The sequence below is a fragment of the Drosophila grimshawi genome, unplaced genomic scaffold (genome assembly GCF_018153295.1).
Source record: "Drosophila grimshawi isolate 15287-2541.00 unplaced genomic scaffold, ASM1815329v1 contig_311, whole genome shotgun sequence".
Taxonomy (NCBI): domain Eukaryota; kingdom Metazoa; phylum Arthropoda; class Insecta; order Diptera; family Drosophilidae; genus Drosophila; species Drosophila grimshawi.
In genome coordinates, this window is record NW_025063098.1 from 24,022,501 (window position 1) to 24,045,286 (window position 22,786).

General features: G+C 38.2%; 1 protein-coding gene and 1 long non-coding RNA gene across 4 annotated transcripts in view; both read left to right on the plus strand.

Moving 5' to 3' along the window:
* LOC122322485 overlaps positions 1-20,801 on the plus strand; it is a 57,872-nt gene extending 37,071 nt beyond the window's left edge. For all 3 annotated transcript variants that reach the window (XR_006246627.1, XR_006246628.1, XR_006246629.1), the window contains exon 3: positions 20,664-20,801. This is a non-coding gene — a long non-coding RNA (uncharacterized LOC122322485). The remainder of the gene's footprint in view (positions 1-20,663) is intronic.
* A 1,137-nt stretch (positions 20,802-21,938) lies between these two features.
* Positions 21,939-22,786, plus strand: part of LOC6568144 (protein couch potato) — a 54,762-nt gene continuing 53,914 nt past the window's right edge. Inside the window, exon 1 of the mRNA XM_043214773.1 lies at positions 21,939-22,019. Coding sequence (XP_043070708.1) covers positions 21,939-22,019 — 81 coding nt within the window. The remainder of the gene's footprint in view (positions 22,020-22,786) is intronic.

Consider the following 22,786-nt stretch of genomic DNA (forward strand, 5'->3'; position numbering starts at 1 on the left):
AAATGCGAGTGCTGAATAATTTCCACTTCCGACACGAGAAACATGACAAAATACACACACACCGTCCCAGAGACAACAGCTGGACAGCAACAACAACAGCAACAACAGCAACAGCAACAGCAACAACAACAACAACAAACAGGAACTGGGAACTGGGAACGCGAACGGTGACGAGGTCAAGCTAAAAACTATTAAAAGCGAACCAAGCTGTTCCCATGTGTATCTGTGTGTGACCATTTTTCACTCAAACTACGTGTGTATTTGTGTGTGTGTGAGTGTGTGTGTGTGTGTGACTGTATGTGTGTGTGTGTGTGTGACTGTATATGCTTGTGTAGTTTTAATCAAACCGCCGCTACAGTTTACTTTTGCGCCTTTTTTTAAGGTGCGGTTCAGTGCCCTTTGGTGGCCATAAAACTGACGACGCTGGCAATGGCGATTCTGTGGGCCAAACAGTGGCCAGGAGAAGGCAGGAAACGCCATCAGCTGTCGGCTGTGCTGGCTTCAGGCTCGTTAGTGGCCAGCAAAAATGTGGCTCAAATGCGAGGGTTGCCAGCAGCGTTATTCGGGGTTGGGCCGTAAATTACCATCCAGCTTGAATGCATGATTGTTTGCTTGCATGTGTGTGCCTCAGCGTGTGTGTGTGTGTGTGTGTGTGTGTGTGTGTGTTTGTGTGTGTGAGACCTGCACGGAAGCCGCAAATGAACATGCAACACACTACATTGAAAGAAATAAACAACCAATTGCTATAAGACTATGATAAATGTGACTGTGTGTGTGTATAAATATTAGATTTACATAAAATAATAATTAAAAATATATATATATAATATGTAATATATATGTAATACATTTATGTCCATATCACATCGCAATTAATAATTCAATTAATGGCTCAATTAATAATAATAGTGATTTTTACTTATCTTATATAATACGACAGCAAAATGGAAAATTGGTTTAACAAAAGTTTATTTTATTCAGTAGATCGATTCTGTTATGTTTAGATATTTGTGTACGAGTATATATTAAAATACATCATTTGATGGATATTTGCCATTTTTGTGTGTAAATGCATGTTGCATGAACATTTTAGTGCTGAGCGCTCTACGAGTGTATTTGCAACGATAAACTAAAAGTGGTTCAATAAATTATTGCGATTGTTACGCGTATTCGCTTGCAGTGCGTTGATTGATGGTCCTCCATAACACATTCAAAGCGGTTTCGAGTTTCATTTCGGGTAGTGGATACATTTGTGACAGTCCCACACACGTTGGCGATTTATCAAAAGGCTTAGCCTCAAAACTATCAAATTGAGCAGCTATGCAAATGTTGAATCTGTGAAAAATTGTATTCGAAACAGCAGTTGTCAAAACTGACAAATTGTGAATGATGTTGCGGCTGTGTTGCATTCGATATATTGGCCATATAGATTACTCAATTCCGGGCAACAAACAGCAACAAACAACAACTAACATTACACAATACTTATGGCTAAATGCGAAATGTGAGACTTGACGAGACGAGACGAGACGAGACGAGACGAGCCGAGACACGACGTAGCGCTTGAAGGAGCTCTACAAGTGCACAACAATACACAAAGTTGCGCACACAGATATAGTTACAGCTACAGCTACAGCAACAGCTACAGCTACAGCTGTAGATACATAGATACATACATGGATGGATACTTCAGATAGCTAAAAGATACTTGCATGTTACAATGACGCAAACGTCATTACAATGGCAACAGAGTTCAGTTCAGCTCTGTTTCGATTGGGGAAGGGGTTGGGAGGGCGTGAGGGAAATGGCTGCAATAGGCAAATGACAGCGACTCCAGGTGGCAAGCTTCAGTTGTCTACACTCGTCTCCAGGCGAGTCAACCCATAGACACATGCCCAACGCAAATCCGAGTCGCAGCTAGTGTTGCGACTTAGTCAAAGACAATGGCTAAATCAGCGCATAAAGCAAAATTCCAATAACTGTTCGACTTGCCAACGGTTGCACCAAATGCCTCAGCAACTGGTAACAGGTAACAGCCAACAGCAGAGTTTAGCTTTAGAGATGAGCCGATGAGCAGATGAGCGCATATTTTTGCCATTTTAGAAGATTTATTTACTTGCTGTCTAACTGAAAGTAGCGATTTAATAAGTTTGTTTTCCGATACTCAAACACAATCTGAGAAAAACTCAAAGTATATGTTTAACAATATTTATTGGTATTTTTCAACTTTCATCTTGGTGGCTATATGTACATACATACATCACTTTTTATTTGTAGTTTAAAACAAACATAAAACTTAGAGGTACACAAAAATCACACGACAATTTCATTGTTTCGAGTCTGTCTCGTGTTTTTCATTTTGAAATTCAGTATATATATATATATATATATATATATATGAAAGTACGACTTTCGTCATTTACAAAATAATTCGACTTTCGTAACTAATATTTAGTTGTTGAACAATAATTACAAGATTGTCATTTAAATATCTAAATTCATCAAAGTTGTAACTATTATTTTGCTCCCAGAAGACTCAGCTATTTTCAAAACGGATGCAATTAATTAAGATTTTGATGAGATCATTAAATTGTGTTGTATGTAAATGAAACTAACCATGTACAGGAAAAACACAATGCGAAACTAATCACAATTATATTGTACTTCCATTAGATGTCTGTAGGACTATTGAATGTTGTCTTAAGATAAAAATATATTTTGTACATCTTATTCATTCTATTCCTGTTCCAATTTCAGCTTAGATACATCTCTCAACATTTCGTCTTTTAAATCTGCCTCAATTATTTATTGATATTTTTGGTAATTCGTATTTCGTGCAGGCTTTGAGCGTGTCACGTGCACATCTCAATTCCGTTTCAATTGCCATTGACTTAGAGCCATGTCATCGTTCCAACCCATTCCATGTCATCATCATCATCATCAGCAGCCGTGTTTGTTGTGATTGTTGTAGTTTTCTTTTGGCTTTGGTTTATTTTTTGTGCTGTTAGTTGAAGATTATTGCAAAGTAACTGACAATGCTTTGCCGGCAAGGCATTTGTTTGCCTACCAGCAACAGCTGAACTTGCCCCGAGCAGGCAACTCTTGGGGTACGTTGACGATGAGGCTGAGCATGAAAATGAAGAAGATGGTAAACGTTGACACTGCTTAAAGATATATATATATATATATGTACCCATGCATATACATACATATATATATTTCTGTTGAGGTTGCGTTGTTGCATCACTCTTTCTGTTTGCTGGCCATCAGCAGCACTGCACAGCTGCAGCATTTGCATATTTTGGGTAATATGAAGTGAGCATCATGAAAATGGAGTTAAGTGCTCTGTGTATGCAACTTTGACATTGCTTCGAGGATGGTGTGTGTGTGTGTGTGTGTGCGAAATACAAACAGTTGCCAATCAGTTGTGCAATTGAGATTGAAACACGTTCAAGTTGAAAGTAAAACGGCGCCAGCACTCGACACAATTAACTGGCGAAATAAAAAATAAGGCCAATAACAAAAAAAAAAAAAAAATAATAATAATAAAATAAAATGAAAACCAAGAAGAATTTCAAAATAAATAAATAGTTTTTTTTTTGTCGTATATTTTTTGTTTTGCGCTCTTGTGGAATTGAAATGAGCTCGCACCTGTTGACGTCGTCGTATTTTGTGCAAATTTGCGCAACTGTTGCCAGCCATAAAATGTATGCCACCCCCTACTCTCAATTCACCCTACACCCCACACCTCTACCCACGAACAGCTGTCAGTCGCTGAGTCACAGTTTCATAGCTTATTTTGCTGTCTGTTCACAATTGAGCATAGGACGGAGGAGGAGAGGGGTGGTGTTAAGAAGGGCTGCTTTCGGCTTTGCCACATTGGAAAACTTTGCCGTTTTGCACATTTTGTTGAGCATGTGAAATTCATTTGTTGGCCACTTGACTTCACACAGTTCATTAGCCAGCTCTCAGATCTGCACAGCGACACTTTCCATTTCATCCATAGGGTTGAGGGGGGGAGGGGGAGAGGACTGTCTGGGTAATTATGCAGCTTATTGATTGACAAGTAATTTGCATAAGCCAACAGGAAATTTATCAAGTGAGCGTCGCTAATGATAATCGCCGGCGATAAAGTCACCTTCGGGTCGGCGTCTTCAGATGATGAGGCCCATCAATGGAGTCATGTGTTTTTTGTTTCACTTTAGTTCTTTAGCGGCGAAATTTGCCCTTGAGGTCGGGGAACAAACTTGTTTAACTAGTTTAATGACGATGACATTCAAAAGACTCACTTGCGCGTGTAATTTTAGCATCTGTTTTAACAACAAAAAAAAAAAAACAAAAAGAAGAGAATTATGACAATTTTTCAAGCTAACTGTTTCTTAGAATGAATTTAATGATGTATTCATAAAATTTTACTATTCAAAAATATGCAGCACTTCTTCAAAAAGAAGGGTGCCTTAGATATTTTTAATAGTTGTAGTAACGATAGAAAATGGAGACGAAACTACTTAAAGCTTAAAGCATCACAATTTTCTACTTGTCTGCTTCTAGATCAAAATATTTTTACTTACCGAATTATTACAGGGTTTCTTCAGTGTAGTTCAAGCGAAGTTGCAACCAATATCATTTAATATAAATTGTGTCTTGTTGCGCTGCTATTATTGCTCAATATTTTGCCAGCAAACCAGATGTTAGATATTCATTTCGAAAGATCATCCGACTTGAAGACTTTAATTTTAAGTCTACATTTTTCGTATGCGGCGCCAGCGATTAATCACAAAAGATCTTAAATAGATGTTTTCCAACGCAGTTGCTGCTGCTGCTTCCTCTTCGTCTGCCACTCCAACTTTGTTGCAAAGAGACCTTCAGTGTGGGCGTTGAACAAATTGTCTTTGGCGGTGGGGGCGTGGCACGCCTTCAGATTGCGCTGCACTGGCTGCGATAGTATTGTTGCTGCTGCTGCTGCTGTTCCAGTTCCCAAAGCAAGCTGCAATCTTTGTTTTTTTGTAGGTTTTCTTCATTTTTGTGGCAAACAATTTCACGGCTCATACTTGACTTCTACACAACTGAGCTCTCCTCTCACACAACACAACACACACACACACACACACACACACACTGATACCGTTTGTTTTTGCATTGTTTTGTGTTGGCCAGATTCTCATTTCAGCCCAGCCCCTTACCTCGTAGCCCACAGCCGCACAACCCCCCTGCTCTTGCAGCAAGTGGTTGTTAGTCGGACACTTTGTCTATGTCGGCGAAAGTCTCGTCGAGCAATTGATGAACATGTTAAGTGCAGGGCGAGGGCTGTGGATTCGTTTCGTTTCGTTTCTGGAGCGCAATTTTCAACACAGATACACACACACACACATATACATATACACACGTATTCTTTTTGTTTTTGGGCAAGTAAGTGGTTGCTGTGATGGTGTGTGTGCATGTGTGCGTGTGTGAATGTGAAAGTGTGTGTGCTACCGGGCTAGAAGTCAATTATGGCAAGGCTTTGTTCAAGTGACTCTGATGAGCTGGGCAGGAAGTCAAAACTGGAGCACAAGTCGCTTAGAGCAGTTGACCAATTCATATAGATATGGATTTTGTGGCTATAAGCAATATGTGATTATTATAAACATGATTTTGTCCCAGCTGTAATTGTGGCTGCCTGCTGCCTGCTGTGTGCTGTGTGCTTGCTGCTTGCGTTGGCCGAAATTCATATATTAATTAAACGCTAAATTTAACAGAAAGCCAATTATGCTAATCAGTTGTGGCAGTGCGACAGGGCACCGAGATAAAGCAAGCCCACACACACACACACACACACACATAGTCATCTCTCCTCTCGCCCACAAACAATGAATACAAGCCCAGGTGGAGCCTTTGCCGTTGCACTGTACAAAATTAATGACAAATGGCATGGCTACCAAAATAAACTGGAAGATTCGATTAATTATTCTTCTTCTCAAGCTTATGGCTTTTTGCCTTCAACATTGATCGATGAAATTAAAGTTACTTCAATTTTCTGGCAGTGTATTCATTGTCTAGAGGTCGGGCATCGTCAACGCTTGCTCATTTTGATTGGCAATAAGCCACAAACGCACCCAAGGCGAGCATTAGCTCAGCTTAGCTCAGCCGATTCCCTGCTCCTTCCCCCCTACACCCCTCCAACCTTCCACCTCCCACACAACCACACCCACTATGCCCACCTTTGAGGGCGGCTGCCACCCAGCCAGCATTTTCAGTTGATTGTATTTACTGGTTCGAAGCCAGAAATTTCATTCTAACTGCAATTACAAATTAAATCAACCGCAGGGAGGGGAATCAAATTGCGTGACTGATCTGATTTTCAGTTGAACTCGCTGATATACATTTTTAAAGGGGAGTCTTATATGTTTTCAAGAACTTAAACATTCTCCAAGGAATTCACATATCGCTAACTTTTACTGGCTTTTTACTATGCTTTTAAAGTTTGAAAAATAAATAAGAAACATGTAACTAAGCTCGATTTTGCAAAAGTAAACGTATTTGTTTTGGATTATTCAAGGTTTATTCAGTTGTAAATCAAAAATAAAGACATCGATTATTGAAAATAAATTAAAATACATTTAGAAAGTAATTATTATCATATAGTAAAGCATACCAGAACTACTTTCTACTTATTTGTAGTTCCGTGTCTACTTAGTACATTTTCTATTAAAGTCTGTGAATAAATAGGATACAAATGTGTTGGGCAGATGTTTTCATATATGGAGTCATGTTGACAACTCTGTCATATTTGTTCTCTCCTCATCCCAAACAAATATGACTGGGTTGCCACCTGTTTATATGCGCCTTCGCACACTTCTAAGCATGCCGACAACAATTTTGGCTGCTCTTCTGCGGAAATCTGTGTTGTACCTTCCAGCATGGAATGAGTCGCGTTTGCCGTTGCCGTTGCCTTTTCGGCTACCTTTCGTCACCTGTTTGGCTGGAAAGCAGCTGTTTATCTTGCGTCATTCGACGGCGTCGTCGGCGGCATCTTGGCATTAAATCAAAACCACTTCCGTGCCGACTGTTGCTGTTGTTTTTGTAATTGGCACCGCACCCTTTCGTCACACACATGGCAATGCTCGTTTGGTGGTTCGGTGGCTAGGTGGTGGCCACAACCAGTTTCAGTCGCTTTTTGTTTCAAGTAAATATATGTGAGCTGTGAGGATGACGTGTACCACCCAACCCTTGAGGAGCGGGTGGAGGCCGGTCTGAGTGAACCACCATGTAATCTGAGACTTACACTCTGCGCGCGTGTGTATTTAGCAAACCCCGACCAGGAACTAACTACCTGCCTATCCCAACCCCAATATCAACCCCCATTCCAAGCGACAACCCTTGCACAGCTCTTTAGGCAGTCCATCAAATAGCATGTGTAAATAAAAGCGAAGAAAACAAGACACGAAACGAACAGGCAACAAAGCACACACAAACACAAGACATAAGAAGGAACAGTTCCCATTGAGTTGACGAAGATGAAATACTCTAGGACTTCATTCCAATTCAACTTGATGTATATATTCACTAGGACTTCATTCCAATTCAACTTGATGTAAATATTCCTTTCGTTTGGAAATAATAAAATTCCATTCCGCAAATCTAATGAACATTTTCAGTAAACAAAATATGTGGAAAAATAATATTATATAATAATAATATATTAAAATTAAATTGATATATATATTTAGATAGCTATACGGATTCAGGTTTATATTTTATGAAGATGCTTTCTTCAGTATGCCTTACATTTCGCAACAAAGTAGCAATACCCACTGCAAGGGTATAAAAAGGGATGCGAAGATTGAATATATGAGTTTAGGGGTAGGGCAAAGTAAGAGGTGGGGCATGACAGGACAGGGCTTATCAACATATCAACATATCGCATTTGTTAAAGGGGTAGTCGCTCGGATCTGTCTACATGCTAACCATAAGCTAATTGAGGAGTCTTCCATTTGTACTTCTTCTCCTTGTTTTACTTCGTGTTGCCAGCAACTGAGCAAACTAAGCCTCAATTGCCAAGTGCAGGTCTCTCTTTTATCACTCCATAAAGTGTCTTCATGTTCCATATACATGGTCTATAAATGTATGTATATTGTATCTTTTTTTTTTGGCTGTGTGGGTTGCACTCGTCGACTATTTGCACATCATTAGCAGAGGCGGCGCAGACAGCTCTAACTAAATAAATGCAAGCTGCAGCTGGAGTTTACTTTATGATATGCATAGATGGTCGAGGAACAACAGAATCGCAACGACTGTTTTATGGTGACAGGGGCTAAAATGGGCTGCCAATGTGGTCCACTCAAATCTAAGGCTTGGCACAAGAAGAGAATTTTGACATATATGTTGGAAGAAATTAAAAATTAAATAAAATCAATCAAAAAGGTTGCGTATATCTGAATGAGCATATTTTTTTAAAAATATTTTATAAACAGACTTAAAACTCAATTGGTTCTTTTACGCTCACAGGAAAAGTCATTTTAAATAAATTGCAAATTTAACTCTTGACATAATAATAAAGTATTTTTTACCTTTAACATATTCTCCTATTCTCATAATATATATATTGACACATATATATTTTATTGTTAAATACAAATTTACCTTAGGCTTGTTTTTTAACTATTCTTTGTCAATTTGAATTTCTAACTATTTGAAAATATTTTTTTAAAATACTCAAATCAAAAAAAAAAAAAACAAGTAAAAAATCAAAAAATAATTTAAATATAAATTGGCACGCAAACAAATTCAAAAATAAAAAATAATTATAGTAGACCCAATGAGAACTCAAAAAGTGAGTTGCTTTACATTTCACAATTTCGCTGAACCGTATCTGGGCTTCAACAGTGCAATTGAAATATATGCTTGAGTCCACAAGATAGATGCACGATTCTCAGCTGGGTGAAAGGCTTTAAGACCTTATGCTGACCACAAGAAATGGTCTTCATTTTTTTGTTTCGAACGTTCACTGGATCGATCACAAACTAAGCAGATTTCGCCTTTCGCCACATGGCAGCAACAACAGCAACAACAACAAACAATCATTCATCAACAAAGTGTAACAAACAATTGGCAAACAAATCGAAAAAAAATAAAATCAATGAAAACGTTTTACGGAGCAACGGCATTTTAAACAATAATGAAAGCCGGCACCTAGACGAAAATGTTACCCATACCCAAACCATACAATTTGTGTCTGCTGGATGCCTCACCCTCCTCCCAAAAAAAAAAACAGAAACGTTGGATCCAAGTCGGGCCAATAAACTTTCAAAAATGGGCGGCTCACACAGGGAGCGAGGCAATTGGCTATTCCCACAAACTCGGCCAACAAACCTTCTACAACTCGATAAATTTCTGTTTGGCCTGGCGAGTTTTTGGTGTATCTGTGGGATTGCATCTGCATCGGCATCGGCAACTGCATCTGTAGCTGTAGCTGTAGCTGTAGCTGTAATTGAAATGCATGTGCTCATAATTTAGACTTTTACGATTTATAAGCCTGCCAAAAACACATTCGATTCTAACGTATGTTTGCATTGTTTTCTGTCTACTTGCAGGTATGTACAGCACAAGACTCCACACAATAGCGAGCGAGTGAGTAAGTACGCAATGGTAGTTAATCGTTGAAGGGAGGAGAGCTGGGGAAAATTCCACCTGCTGAACGAGCAAATCCCTTTAGTGTATAAGAAAGTTTTTGTCTCCCCAGCCAAGCATTTTATCTGCATAATGCTTCTTTGCTTATTTTTTGTTCTTCTTTTATTTCTGTTTCGGTTTCTTTTGCTTTTCTTTTTGTTTTCTTTGGAGTTTCGCTGGCTGCCTTAAGTGCGGCACTGCAAATATAAATCAAATAAAATTTCCCAGTTGGATTTTCATTTTATTGCATTTACTTATTATTATAATATACGCATTTTCCTTCGTTTTAGTTTCGCTCTGACAGCTGGGCGTAAATGGGCGTCGCAAGCAGTCAGTTTTAATGACTCTGCTTAGTTTTTGCGTAAGAAGTTTCCACTCTGTTGTCTCTTTGGCTACTTGGGTGTCGCTATCCAAATCTCTAAATGCAAAAGCAACTGCGACTGAGTCCTAACTATTGTTAAGCACTTGAAGCAGAAGTTTTGTGAGCTGTTTTTTTTTTTTTTTTGTTGTATTTTTTGGATATTAAGATAAAGATTTCAACTTTTGTGGGCACGAGTCCCAGTTGTAGTCAAGCAGATGTTCATATTCCAGTGAGGCCTCTCAATTGTAAGTGCTCATAAAATATGTTTGTTTGAGTGGGTGTGTGTGTATGTATGTGTGTGTGTGTGTGTGTGTATGAGTGGGTGGTTGTATCTTAAACAACATCAGCAACGAGTCTTACAACAAATTTGTGCAGTACTGTGCCGTCAAGTGCGCTTTCCGCAGCTAATTGACATCATACTGAACTCATTCACATTAATTAATGACATCATACTCCAGAATGAATGAGGGGGTCATACTCTGCACTGAACTATGAGGGAAACGTAATAAAAAAAAAATGAAAAAAAAAAACATGAAAAAAAAGAAAACAAGAAAGAGCCGCTGTCGACGCGATGTCGAAGATTAAATACTCTGTATGATATACACTCCTCGCCACTTGAATAGGTCACCCTGTAGACTCTCTTTACAAATGCTTATAGCTCGCAAATGTAAAGATAAAATTATATCATATTTTCACATTACTTTTTTGAAACTACTTTTTTTTCTGCAGAAAATTGCTAGTTTTGTTTATTTGAGCGTGTGTCAAATGGATAATATTCCATCGAAGATTTTTTTTAAAATAGAAAAGCAACAATAAAATTTATTATGAAGTTTTGTGAGCGGAAAATATTATTTAAACTATAAATTTGTTGAAAAATAACATTAGCTTCGATCACTAATTTAAATGGCAACAACATTTGAACTACATTTTTTCAATGCCAGCTAAAGTATATTAAATCGAAATTTGAAATCTGTGCAACTAGTTGCACTGAAAAAGAAATAAAACTTGATTATATCTTGTGTTGTGCTTTTTGTATTACACATTTTATGTCATAACCAAAACACCCTCCATCAGTAAATTTAAAAATAAGCTGGCAGTTGTGGCACACGCACTTTGCGCTTAATTTGAGGCAATTCCCACAGCATCCGACAACGTACTTAAAGACCTACTACTTGAGTTGAGTTCTTTAGGAATTGCTCGTTTCATTGAGCTGAAAATATGTAAAATCTCGAAATAACTACAATCACTAACCACAATATGCTTTAATTTGAATGGCCTTTTGGCCCAGGTCACAATTTGACACCTGAAAGCAGATGCTTTTGGTAATTGTCTTCATTCATTTACATTTCCGACTAGCCTTTTGTGGTTGGCAAATTTAATTCATATTTTGGCAATATGACATTTTTGTGGTAAAACGCATTTTAAATTAAATTGTGAAAAATGTAGAAAAACGACTAAAGGCCGCAAATTAAAGAATTTCTTTGCAAGACCAATAATTGGATGATGGCTGTAAAATATTTAAGAGTAAACAATTTTTGTAATGAACCAATCAATAAAATGCCGAGGAAAATACGAAAAGCTAACAAATTTCCCATTAACTGTTGCCCAAAGTAATTGTTGTCCAATCCTCAATCTGGGCTCATGAGTAATTCATTTTGCCCTTTGCATGTTATCAAATTTAATTTAAGAATTTGGTTGGGTGGAGGCAACCGCAAAGTATTTAACTCAACTTGGGCAGTAAGTCTATGTGGTTGGTCTTGTTTATTTTGCAAGTAAATAGATTTTTGTGTCTTGTTGCTGTCAGGCAGACCTTATGTTTATGCAAATAACTGAGAAAGCGACGAGTTGACAGCTTGCGTTTGTACCGATGAAATTGTGCCTTCACTTTTGGCATTGGTTTTTTGGGCTTTTGCAATTTTAATTGGATTCTCCAAGCAGCTACAGATTTACGAGCCAACTGAGGATTGCTCACCAGTATGAGTGATTCTAGAAGCTTTTCCATGTTGTCAAAAAGTCGGTAGAAAATAAACAAAAAAAAAAAAAACAAAAAAAACCCCAGTAGCTATAATGCATTTCCATGTGGCATTACAAGAGATTTAATTGAAAATGAGTGGCTGGACCCTTGACACTGAACTTGAGAGAGGCCCTCTGTCAAAGATTACGAACCTGCTCCTCCCCTCAAGTCAAATCAACTCAACTCAACTCAACTCACTGAATTGGTGTACAACTTTCCCAAGCAGTTGTTTTGGTTGCTGCTGGCCTTTCTCCTATTCTGTGTAGCTGCCGCCTTAATTATGCAAAATTAACGTTAATTAATCTCGGTTGAAGCAATAAAAACTGAACACAGAGCGAGAGCGAGAGAGAGAGAGAGAGAGAAAAGACAGTGACAGACAGACATGAATACGAGTATATTCTAAATATATATTAGCCTAAGCTAATATTTCCCAGTGCGACGAAATTCATACAAATTTGGCAGAGATGAAAATTAATTGCAAATGCTAATGGGGCTCATAGAACTTAATTTTGTGTGGAGGTGCCATATCATACTTTTTAGAGAGACTAACTGAGTGCTATTTTAATTGTTTCGTTTGGTCCATCGACGTTGCTTTTGTTCTAGATGATGACTTGTAATACTTGGCTGTACTTTGATTACATTCAATTGTTGTTGTTGTTGTTGTTGTTGTTGTTGTTGTTATTGGTGTCGCTTTGCATTTCATGCATATGACTCAAACGACACAAACGAGAATCAATGGCAAAATAAACCGCATTTTGGCAGCAAACGAGCACGAAATAAATACATTTGTATGTACATACATACATAAATCAAACGTGCGATACACTTGTGGTTCATATAGCATATACACACACACACACATCTAGTATTTATTCATACACATCTAAAGTACAACAGCAGCAACAACAACAACAACAGCTAGCCATGTACTTGTTGTGTGTGAGAGGGCCATGGGAAAGCATGCCAAATGTGGCTCAGTCAACGATAACAATATGAAACCACAAAACAACAATTGAATCGTTGCCCGTTTCGAGGAGCTTATTGAAGCCTGATTGAAGTAGCGTTTTGGATGCGATGGCTACCACCTCTTTCCCCCTCTTTCTCTCTGCCCACAAACCTTCCCACCTCATCACACAGACTTCAAACTCGATTGGACCCCGAGGTTTTGCTATTGCTGTGATTGCTATTGAGCTATGGCTATTTATAGCCAGCCGAAAAAAATAAAAGTATAAATTATGGGATGAGTCATATTGAACGACTATAGTATACTCTACAACATACATAAGCATTCACTTTTCAATTAAAATAAATGTGAGCACCGAGATCGTTAGCACAATACAGAAGATAGAAATGATCGATTACCAAATGATTACATTTTACATTTATGTTAAATATTATAGCTAATTTATTGTAAGCGTGATCTAGTGAAATAAATAATGATCATATGACGGATTATGTGATACCCTATAGTAAGGGAAATACATGTTCAGAAGGCAATGTATCTGTAACGAGCTCAATTTACTATATAGCATACCCTGTAATTGATGACACGTTTATTAAAGTGAGAGTTTGATCTCTTCAGCGCTCCTGAAGCTCTTCAATGGTATAGATTGACGGTGACATACCCTGTAACATCACAAAGCGACAAAGCAAAAAGATCGCTTGAATGAAAGTAGTGAAGCATAATGTTAAGTGATCATAAGATAACCTATAACAGATAAATCGAATATATATAAAAAGCAAGCATTTAGTTAGCAGCTCGTGCTATAAATTGAACGGATTTAATATACTTCGCTGTAAATTTAAACAATTGAGCTTTCAGTCTTTGCACAGATGACTATTTTATTTGAAAGTAATATGCTATGCTCATTAAGATGCTCAATTAATCAATTGGACCTTGCTGACAATATACCCCTGGCAGGCTTTTACTGTAGGGCATACATTGTATGTAAACATTGTTGCACGCTGTTTTTGTTTTTGTTTTTGTTTTTTTCTTTCTTTTTATTTTTGGGCTACCTTTCTCTAGGCCTCTCATCGTGGCGGGCAACTAGACAGAAAAGTAAGCCTCAGTTTTAGCTTAAGCTGCAGCTTTAGAGCTACATCGAGCGCTTCGTCAGTCACTGTTCGCTTGAACTTTTGAACTAGTTTCGCACACACACACACACACACACACACACACACACACACACACACACACACACACACACACATGTTAGCACAGTTCTCAAGCGTTGTGAGTGAGCTCAATCTTGCATTCAATCTTCGCATGAGTTTTACATTTTCACATCTTTCACATCTCGGCTCTCGGTAGGTAAAACTGCGAACCGTTTTTGGTCGACGTCTATTACATTAATGGCCACAATTGCCGTGAGTGAGCACATCTATCTAACAATTTCTATCTCCATCTCTATCTCAATTTCCAGCTGTTGCTTTATTCACAGCTGTGTGTATCCGAATAGATGATTTATGGGCGCACTCTCGCCGAGGCGACGCTTATGTATAAGTATCGCTATCAGTTGTTGCCAAAGATAAGCCGCAGATAAACTTGTGCGTTTCATCTAATTAAACGCTATTGATGTTTACAAATTAAATAGCACAAATGGTTACGCAGCTTACTGATTGGTAGATTATGTATTGTAATTTTGATTTTGCGCGATGTTTGCATATGCATTTGATATCTGGATCAGTTGAGCATACAATAGCTATACATATAGGCGAATATCCATTAAGTAAACGGAAGTGCATTAAATGAGATTGACAGAACACGATAGAATTGAACTATCATTTATTGATTGCGTGTACAAATTTAAAAGTATCGCATGAAAAAAAAAAAAAAAAATAAAAGTAATATCTGAAATACTGGCCAAAAAGTCGATGGCTGATTGAGCCCAGAAGTTTCGCCAGCTAGCTGGGAAATTAAATAGAAAGCCCTGCAAAGACGCCCAAGGAGAAGGAGAACGGGTAAAAGGAAAAATATAAGTAGTTGTAGACTGAGGCCCAACCTACTTACCTAGTAGAGTGTCTGAATGTTTGTGCATTGAATATGCCGTGGATAATAAAAACCCAGTAGCAGCGAATAGGGGAGGCGTGGGCAGGGGCCGGGGCGTGGCATGACTACCCTGAACTGAATGAATGAGTGTGTGCGAGTGTGCTACATGGCGTATGATGGATTTATGTTTAAGTTGCGTGCAAGCGACTTAATGGATTTTGTAATTTTCAAAAAATGCTCAAACTTAATGTCAGAGAGAGATGGAGATAGAGTGGAATAGTGTGTGTGTGTGTGTGTGTGTGTGTGTCTGTGTGTGTGTGTGTGGAAGAGGGAGGGCAGACAACAGTCAGCAGTCAAGTTGGCAGAACGCAAGAAGCAACTTTCTTGTAGATACTCGAGTTACTCGTGCTATGTATTCGTTTTCGCTGCTGAATGCCATTTCGAATGGCTGTCAGTCGGCAAATAAGTATTAAAGAGAGACCACCAAGAAACGCTGCCTTGCGCCAACGAATTGGAGCATGCCAAGTTATAAAAAATGTTGCTTGAGCATCGTATTAAATATGCGCACATAAGCATGCCATCCCAAAGCTGACTGCCTGCCACATAGCAATGGCAAACAAAATAAAAACACCCAACTAAACAAAAACATCTCAAACAACGAATAATAAAGATTGCGACAAACGAGCCGCATCTGGGATACGCTTTTAATGGTGCCACATAACGAAAAATATTATTTTACTCTATTCTCTATTCTCTATTCAAAATGGCAAAATATAAATCCGAAACATTGCAATTTGCTTCAGCAAAGTTGTTAGATATTTAAAAATAAAAATTTATTAGGCTAAGCTTTGGATTGTTGTGTTAAGAGATAATGTTCTCCAATATAAACATAACAAAGAGATTTTATTTAAATCGAGGTTATATTTTTGCTATCTTAAGAGTTCAACTTTGAAAACATTCCATGGCCGACAAAAAAAAAAACAAAACCTCTTAAGCCTTACCAACTACTTTATTCGAGTAGTTTTATTGCCCATTTTATGGCTATGAGCAGAGTATTATGAATACATATTTGTACGTATCTACCGCTTGGGCATATCAAAGTCAGTCTTGAGAAAAGTTGTCTGGCTTATTAAATATTAATTATGATCCCAAACAGTGAGCACAATACGACGATGCGCAGCAATAATAACAACTATGCCAACCATCCAGCAGCGTAACATTTATGGCTAAAACCACTTTAAGCACGGAGCCACTGGGCGGATGCTCCAGCTCTAGAGCTCATCTCGTACCAGCCCAGACAACATATATGGGCCTATGACTATATACAAAAAACTTATCTGCGAGTCAAGGTATCTTTGTGTCAGGATGAGATGCGTGGGTAGGGGTGAGAGGGATGAGAAGGGGAACAGCTAATGCTGATCACGTGGGCGTTAACTCGTTATTTGCACTTGCGTTTATCTTTCGAGATTAGCAATGGTAATTGTTGTTAGTGCTGTTGCAATTGCAATCGCAATTGCAATTGTCAATTGTCTGCTGTCAAGTGATCCGCGACCCAAAATCATCTTTATTTTTATGGCAGCAACAGCTGAGAAACTTGTTTTCCGCCCCTTAACAATAATGATGATGATGATGATGATGATGATGACGGAAACGTGGGCGTGCATCGATTAGCGTGTGTTGCTATTCGAGGAAAAGAGACTGTATCTATTACAATAGTTCGCTTAGGCTACAGTCTCAGTTAGTCAGTCAGACAATTTGCATGAAATCGGCGCAGCTTAAGGCGTGGCATGCCCAATTGACCCATTTTTAAGACACAGGAATCGTGTGGTAATTATGTTAACTTGATTGTAGCCCTAAAACAGAAACACAACAACAACAAAAAGATACAAAGTAAAACTGAACTTGGAAATTTAAATTTCGGGCCAACTTCAAAGTTCAAATCGAGAGCGAGCAATAGAAAATTGCTTTTGTGAGTTGTGCTTCCATTTGAAATGTATCTTTTTTTGTTCACATTTATTTCAGCGCTTATTGAGGCGTGGTTTCGGCTACGGTTTGTGTTTCAGCTTGGGCTTGTATCAACAACATTTGTCATTATAAAAATTACATTTAATTATATTTGTGTTGTGGCAGCCTCAACAAAAAACGCACCCAACTTCCGTTTCAGTGGTTATGTGCTTAAAAACACATGTGAGGAAAAAATATACGTATATATATATATATATATGTATATATATATATATAAATAAAGAAGGAACAGAAAAAGCAAAAGCAAAAACAATGCAAAATGGAAGTCGATTAGAGAGACGCGATTTTGTTGTGAGCTCAGCAAAGCGTGCGGGAAATTCATTAGCAATATTTATGACTAGTTTTTGTTGTTGTGGTTGCTGTTTCTATATACGTTTGTAGCGCTATACTTTAGAATTTTTACTGAGTAATTTCCATGCCCAGCAGCCCAGCGACAAGCAACAATAGCAATAGCAGCGTCATTATGGTTGCTGTCGGAGCTTTTGTTTGTTAGAATTTGTAACGCAATTGTTGTTGATGCGATGCCATGGCAAGAAGTGTATTTGTTGCTCTATCGCTGCTGTGAATATTTCGCATCACACACAAACATAACCCGACATTGAAAAAGTGTGCAAAAAATAAACTTCACAAATTGGCAGTGGAAAAATATTCTATTATTGACAAGAAAATACAAATATCAATAATCTGATTGTTTTCTGCATCTTGTCTCGCATTCACATTCAATGCGAGAGTATTGTTAATAGAGTGTATAGAGTATTAATAGAAATTAGAAATTGATCTGATCACAAAGTAGTGAGTATGATCACATTTTTATATTTAATGCCAGTGAGCTAATAATTAAAAATTGATTCAAGCAGTGGAAATTACCAAAATGAATAAAAACTATTAAATGTTGCTTTGTTGTGGATGCATAAATCTAATGACAATATACATACGAAAAAAAAACTATTACAAAATAGCGCTTACGTTTTGAATATGACTGAAATTTATTTTCGATTGAATTATTATATATTTAATGGCAACTTAAAATGTCGAAGGTCAGATTGCATGGAATCAGGCAGAATATCAAATCGAGGGATTTGTTTTTTATTTTAGTCGCCATAATTTTCAATATGGTCATTCATTAATAAATACTTATGTATATATATATATCAGTATAATTTAATGAATTTTTTAATTGGAACTTGAGTAAGAAAAAAATTGCAAACATAAATTATATATTCACTTTTATTTTTTTCTTTGAATGTATGAAAATCAAGTTTTCTTTTACAATTGCTGGCTTCTCAAGTTTAAAATTATCATAGTATATTCTTTAACGATTTCCAAACATATGTCCAGCACCAATCTATTAATTAATTGGACCATAATGTTTTTGAGCTGATCTAGCTTAAAACATTGCTTTCATAAACAGATTAAAATAGATTTAATTGTTTTCTCCCTTGTTTTGGTCTCCCTGGTTTTGCATTATATCGAAAACAAATAAAATTGCATTTCATAGGTTAATTGTTACAATTGAATACAGGCGCATTTTAGATCATTTTATTTACTGCTCCAAAATATATAAGCTATGTATTGCCATAGTTAATTGCATGGCATTAAAATCAATGATATTTCGCTACTGAAATTTATGTTGAGCGAGTATTATATAATTTGCATTTCGCATATGTATTGTTGGCCAATTCAAAATTAGCCGCATTTTGAAAAAAATTCTAAAGCGCGTCGATGGCACAATGGCCTATTTGAATATTAGCCATAAATAAATAAATAAATGTATATATATATATATATATATATAAATAATAAAAGTATCGCTGTGTGGCTTTTTGGTGGTGGCTTTTGCAATTATATTAATTATAAATCATGTGGGATTAGAGCAGTTGCCATCGCGGTATGCCCACAAAGTCAACCCAACCCAAACTGCTGATCGATATTAAATTTAAATTATGATTAGCAAGCGTTGTGCGTAATTAACTCAAGTGTTACCAACCCACCACCGCACCACAGATACAATAGCAAGCTTGTCCTTAAACGCTATAGCTACTGGAATCGAGGAGCAGTGGATTCTTAAATATTCAACCCGCCCATCCCCCTAATCCAGTCTCGTTCATTGTCTGCATAATTTGTCATATGCAAAGTGTGCGTATCTGGATAGATACAGATACAGCCATAGATACTCAGGCGTCGATGGGCGACAAATTCCGTGTGTTGTTTGTGCTGGGATACTTTGCTGGTTCGATGCTTTCCCTGGCGCCATTATAATCCGCATTCATAGCCCTGTTTGCTGTATTGTAGTCAAATATGTGCATATATCGCAGTACATACGTATAACGTACTCATACTCATATATGTATAAATGTATCTTTGAGATCTCGGCTTTAGTTATGTGCATATTTTTGGTCCACTCGTTTGTAATACAATTTCGGTTTGCTTGTCAGCTCAATTTTCAAGTTGTTACGCAAATGTGTGTGTGTGTGTGTTTGTATGTGTGTGTGTGTGTTTGAGAGAGTGAATACTCTGTTTTCTCTGTGTTTTCGTTTGCTTATTTGCTTTGCGGTCGCTGTTGCTTTTATTCACATTCGGCTTTAGTCAGATTCTTTTCTAGACTGCGCAATGGAGTTCCCAGCAGCTGTGTCTGTCTGTCTGTGTGTCTATCGATGGGCTCTTGGCGATAACCGAAACCGAAATACACGCAAGCAAAATATAAATACACAGCAAGAAATGCGACTAGCGTCCACTTTTGTCTGTGACTGACCTACACAATTTGCATGTTGTTTCTTTTTTCTTTTTCTTTTTTCTTTTTGAGTTGTTCATTTTCAATGAGACTCCTCTTTATCGCTTGCCTATCTAAGCTAAATGGCACAAGGCGCATTCTTTGTTCAGTCAGAAGCTCGTCTTTTATTTTACACAATAGCACTTTATTTTAGTCTATTCATATGGCAAAGGGCTTCAGCTGGCTTGCAAAAATGCCTAACTGAATAAAGTGCTTAACTGAAAGTGGAAGAACAATTTTTCTCCATTACAGTTTTTGGAATATTTCTGTACAACTCAATCAAGTTGTATTACAAAATAATTAAGAATTTAATTTAAATAAAATGAAGAAATTTTTTTATAAATATATTGCTTTAAAATATATTTGCTATTCCATGTCAGTATGGCAAACTGACATCCTACTAGTAGTGACGTTATCTACAAAACTGACGTCTCAAATTAAGTAGGATAAACCTGATGAAATTTTAGCACATCTTACATAAATAAAGTTTATCTGTCGTTTTTTGTTTTGTTTTTTCTTTGCGCGCCTTTGTTCCACATGACGTCAAGTTGAAATGCTCGAATTTCGCTTACTGTGTATTATTTTCTATTGAGTTGTCGTCATGTTTGCTCTTGAATTATGCAGTGTTTTGCAGACACTGCCTTCACCCACGCCAAATATCATACAAACATTTGCATTATGTTGAATTGAAATGTTGAAACTCGCTAGTATTTTGACAATATTGAAATGGTATTTGCATATTTTACACAAATATTTTCACCAACCATATTGATGCGAGAGCAATTCAAATATTTGTGCAGCAGCCAACACTAACCGATGTTTTCTGTTTTGTTTGCTTCTTTTTGTTTTTTTGTAGGTTAACTGAGTCGCCAACATAGCCAACTATCAGAAACAGAACCTGTTGGGCAGCCATCACCATCTGCTCCACATCGCCGAACCGAATCAACTGCAACTGCTGCCCGCAGTGACTACGACGACGACGACGCCGACTTCAGCAACAACAACAACATCCATAATACCCAGCAACAACCACAGTAACCACAACAACAACAACAACACAAACACCCACAGCAATATAAATATTAACACACAACACCACCAGCGGGAAGTGTTTGAAAAAGCCATCACCATTTCGTCGATTGCGATTAAACGCAGGCCGACGCTGCCGCAAACGCCAGCGAGTGCCCCACAGGTGTTGTCGCCGTCGCCCAAGCGCCAGTGCGCCGCCGCCGTTTCGGTGCTGCCCGTGCCCACAGCTGCAGCAGCAGCAGTCTCAGCGCCCGCCGCCCATCTGCAATACGCCAGTTCACCGGCAGCAGCCGCAGCAGCAGCCGCCGCAGCAGCAGCAGCAGCAGCAGCTGCATTAAAGGGTCATCAGCTGAGCTTTGCACATCCCACACAGTTTGCAGCCGCAGTTGCTGCCCATCATCAGCAACAACAGCAGCAACAGCAGCAACAACAACAGCAACAAGTCGCCTACGCAGTTGCTGCCTCACAGCAACAGGCCAACCACCATCATCAACAGCAGCAGCAACAGCAGCGTTTGGTTCAATTTAATCAGGCGGCTGCCGCCGCTGCTCTGCTCAATCAGCATCTACAGCACTCAGCCGTTGCAGCTGCCGCAGCGCATCAGCATCAGCAGCAGCAACAGCACGTGGCAGTGCTGCACCAACAGCAGCAGCAGCAGCAGCAACAGCAGCCTGCCCATTACAGCGGCTATCAGCTGCGGCACTACGCCCCACAGCAACATTTAGTGCTCAGCAACAGCAGCAGCAATAAACATCAACAGCAACACAGCAGCTGCAGCAATAGCACACCAGCAACAGTAGCTGTTATTGCCAGTAGCAGCAGCCCGGCAGCAGCGGCAACCACTGCACTAAGCGTTGCCACAGCAGCAACAGTTGCAACCACCAACAACAACAACAACAACAGTAACTCCCCAGGCAGTTCCACGCACGAATCCGCGTCAATTTCGGCGCCAACAACTCCCTCGCCGGCAGGCAGCGTCAGTGCAACCGTCGCCAGCGATAACAACAACAACACAACAACAACAGCAACAACAGTAGCAGCAACTGCAGCAGCAACAGCGGGAACAACAGCAACGGGAAACAACAGCAGAGACGCCAGCATAATGGAAAATCAGATGGCGCTCGCACCGCTGGGACTCTCACAGAGCATGGACTCCGTAAATACGGCCAGCAATGAGGAAGAGGTGAGTGCCAATCGATACTTTTTCTTCGTTTATTTTTTGAAGTCAGAACAGAAAACAGTCAGCTTGGGGAATTGGAAGAAAGCAAACTGAGAGAGAAACATGCAAACACCTTGCAAACAAAATCATCAGTATAATCGATTTGTGACCAAGTGTCGCACTATGGAATCGCCGGAACTCATCAAAAAATATAATTCGAACAGTTCCCGAGCGATGAGAAATAATAAGTTCAATTGACAGCAAGAACAAGTTACTTAAACTCAAAGTTCTGTCTGTTAATCGAATAGGAACTTCATCGATTTATTTTCCTTTTGCATTTGTGGTACACAAATATAGATAGAAACGATACAAAAGAGAAAGCTCTTCTGATTTAAGAATATTTGTAAGCCAAGCTTAAGTTGAGCTCCCTATTAGCAAGCAGACGAACAATTAAAATCGGAGCTCAATTTTCAGTATAGTTAGGAAATATTTATGTTAAGTTTCTTGACAAAATTTCCAAATATTATTTTATTAATTAAAATATTATCTTTGTCATCTTTAAAGTCTAATATGCAATGAAAATTTGCATACTAAATTGAGATTTAATCCCTGAAATAATCTGCAACTAATAAGTTCAAAATAATAATTGTATACTTTATATCATAATATAAATGTATTAGATTAAATGATTACATTTTAAAATATCAAGTTCAAAAATAAATTTGAAGCGCATATATATATAAGTGGTAGCTGATATATATATATATATATATATATATATAATATGTGTA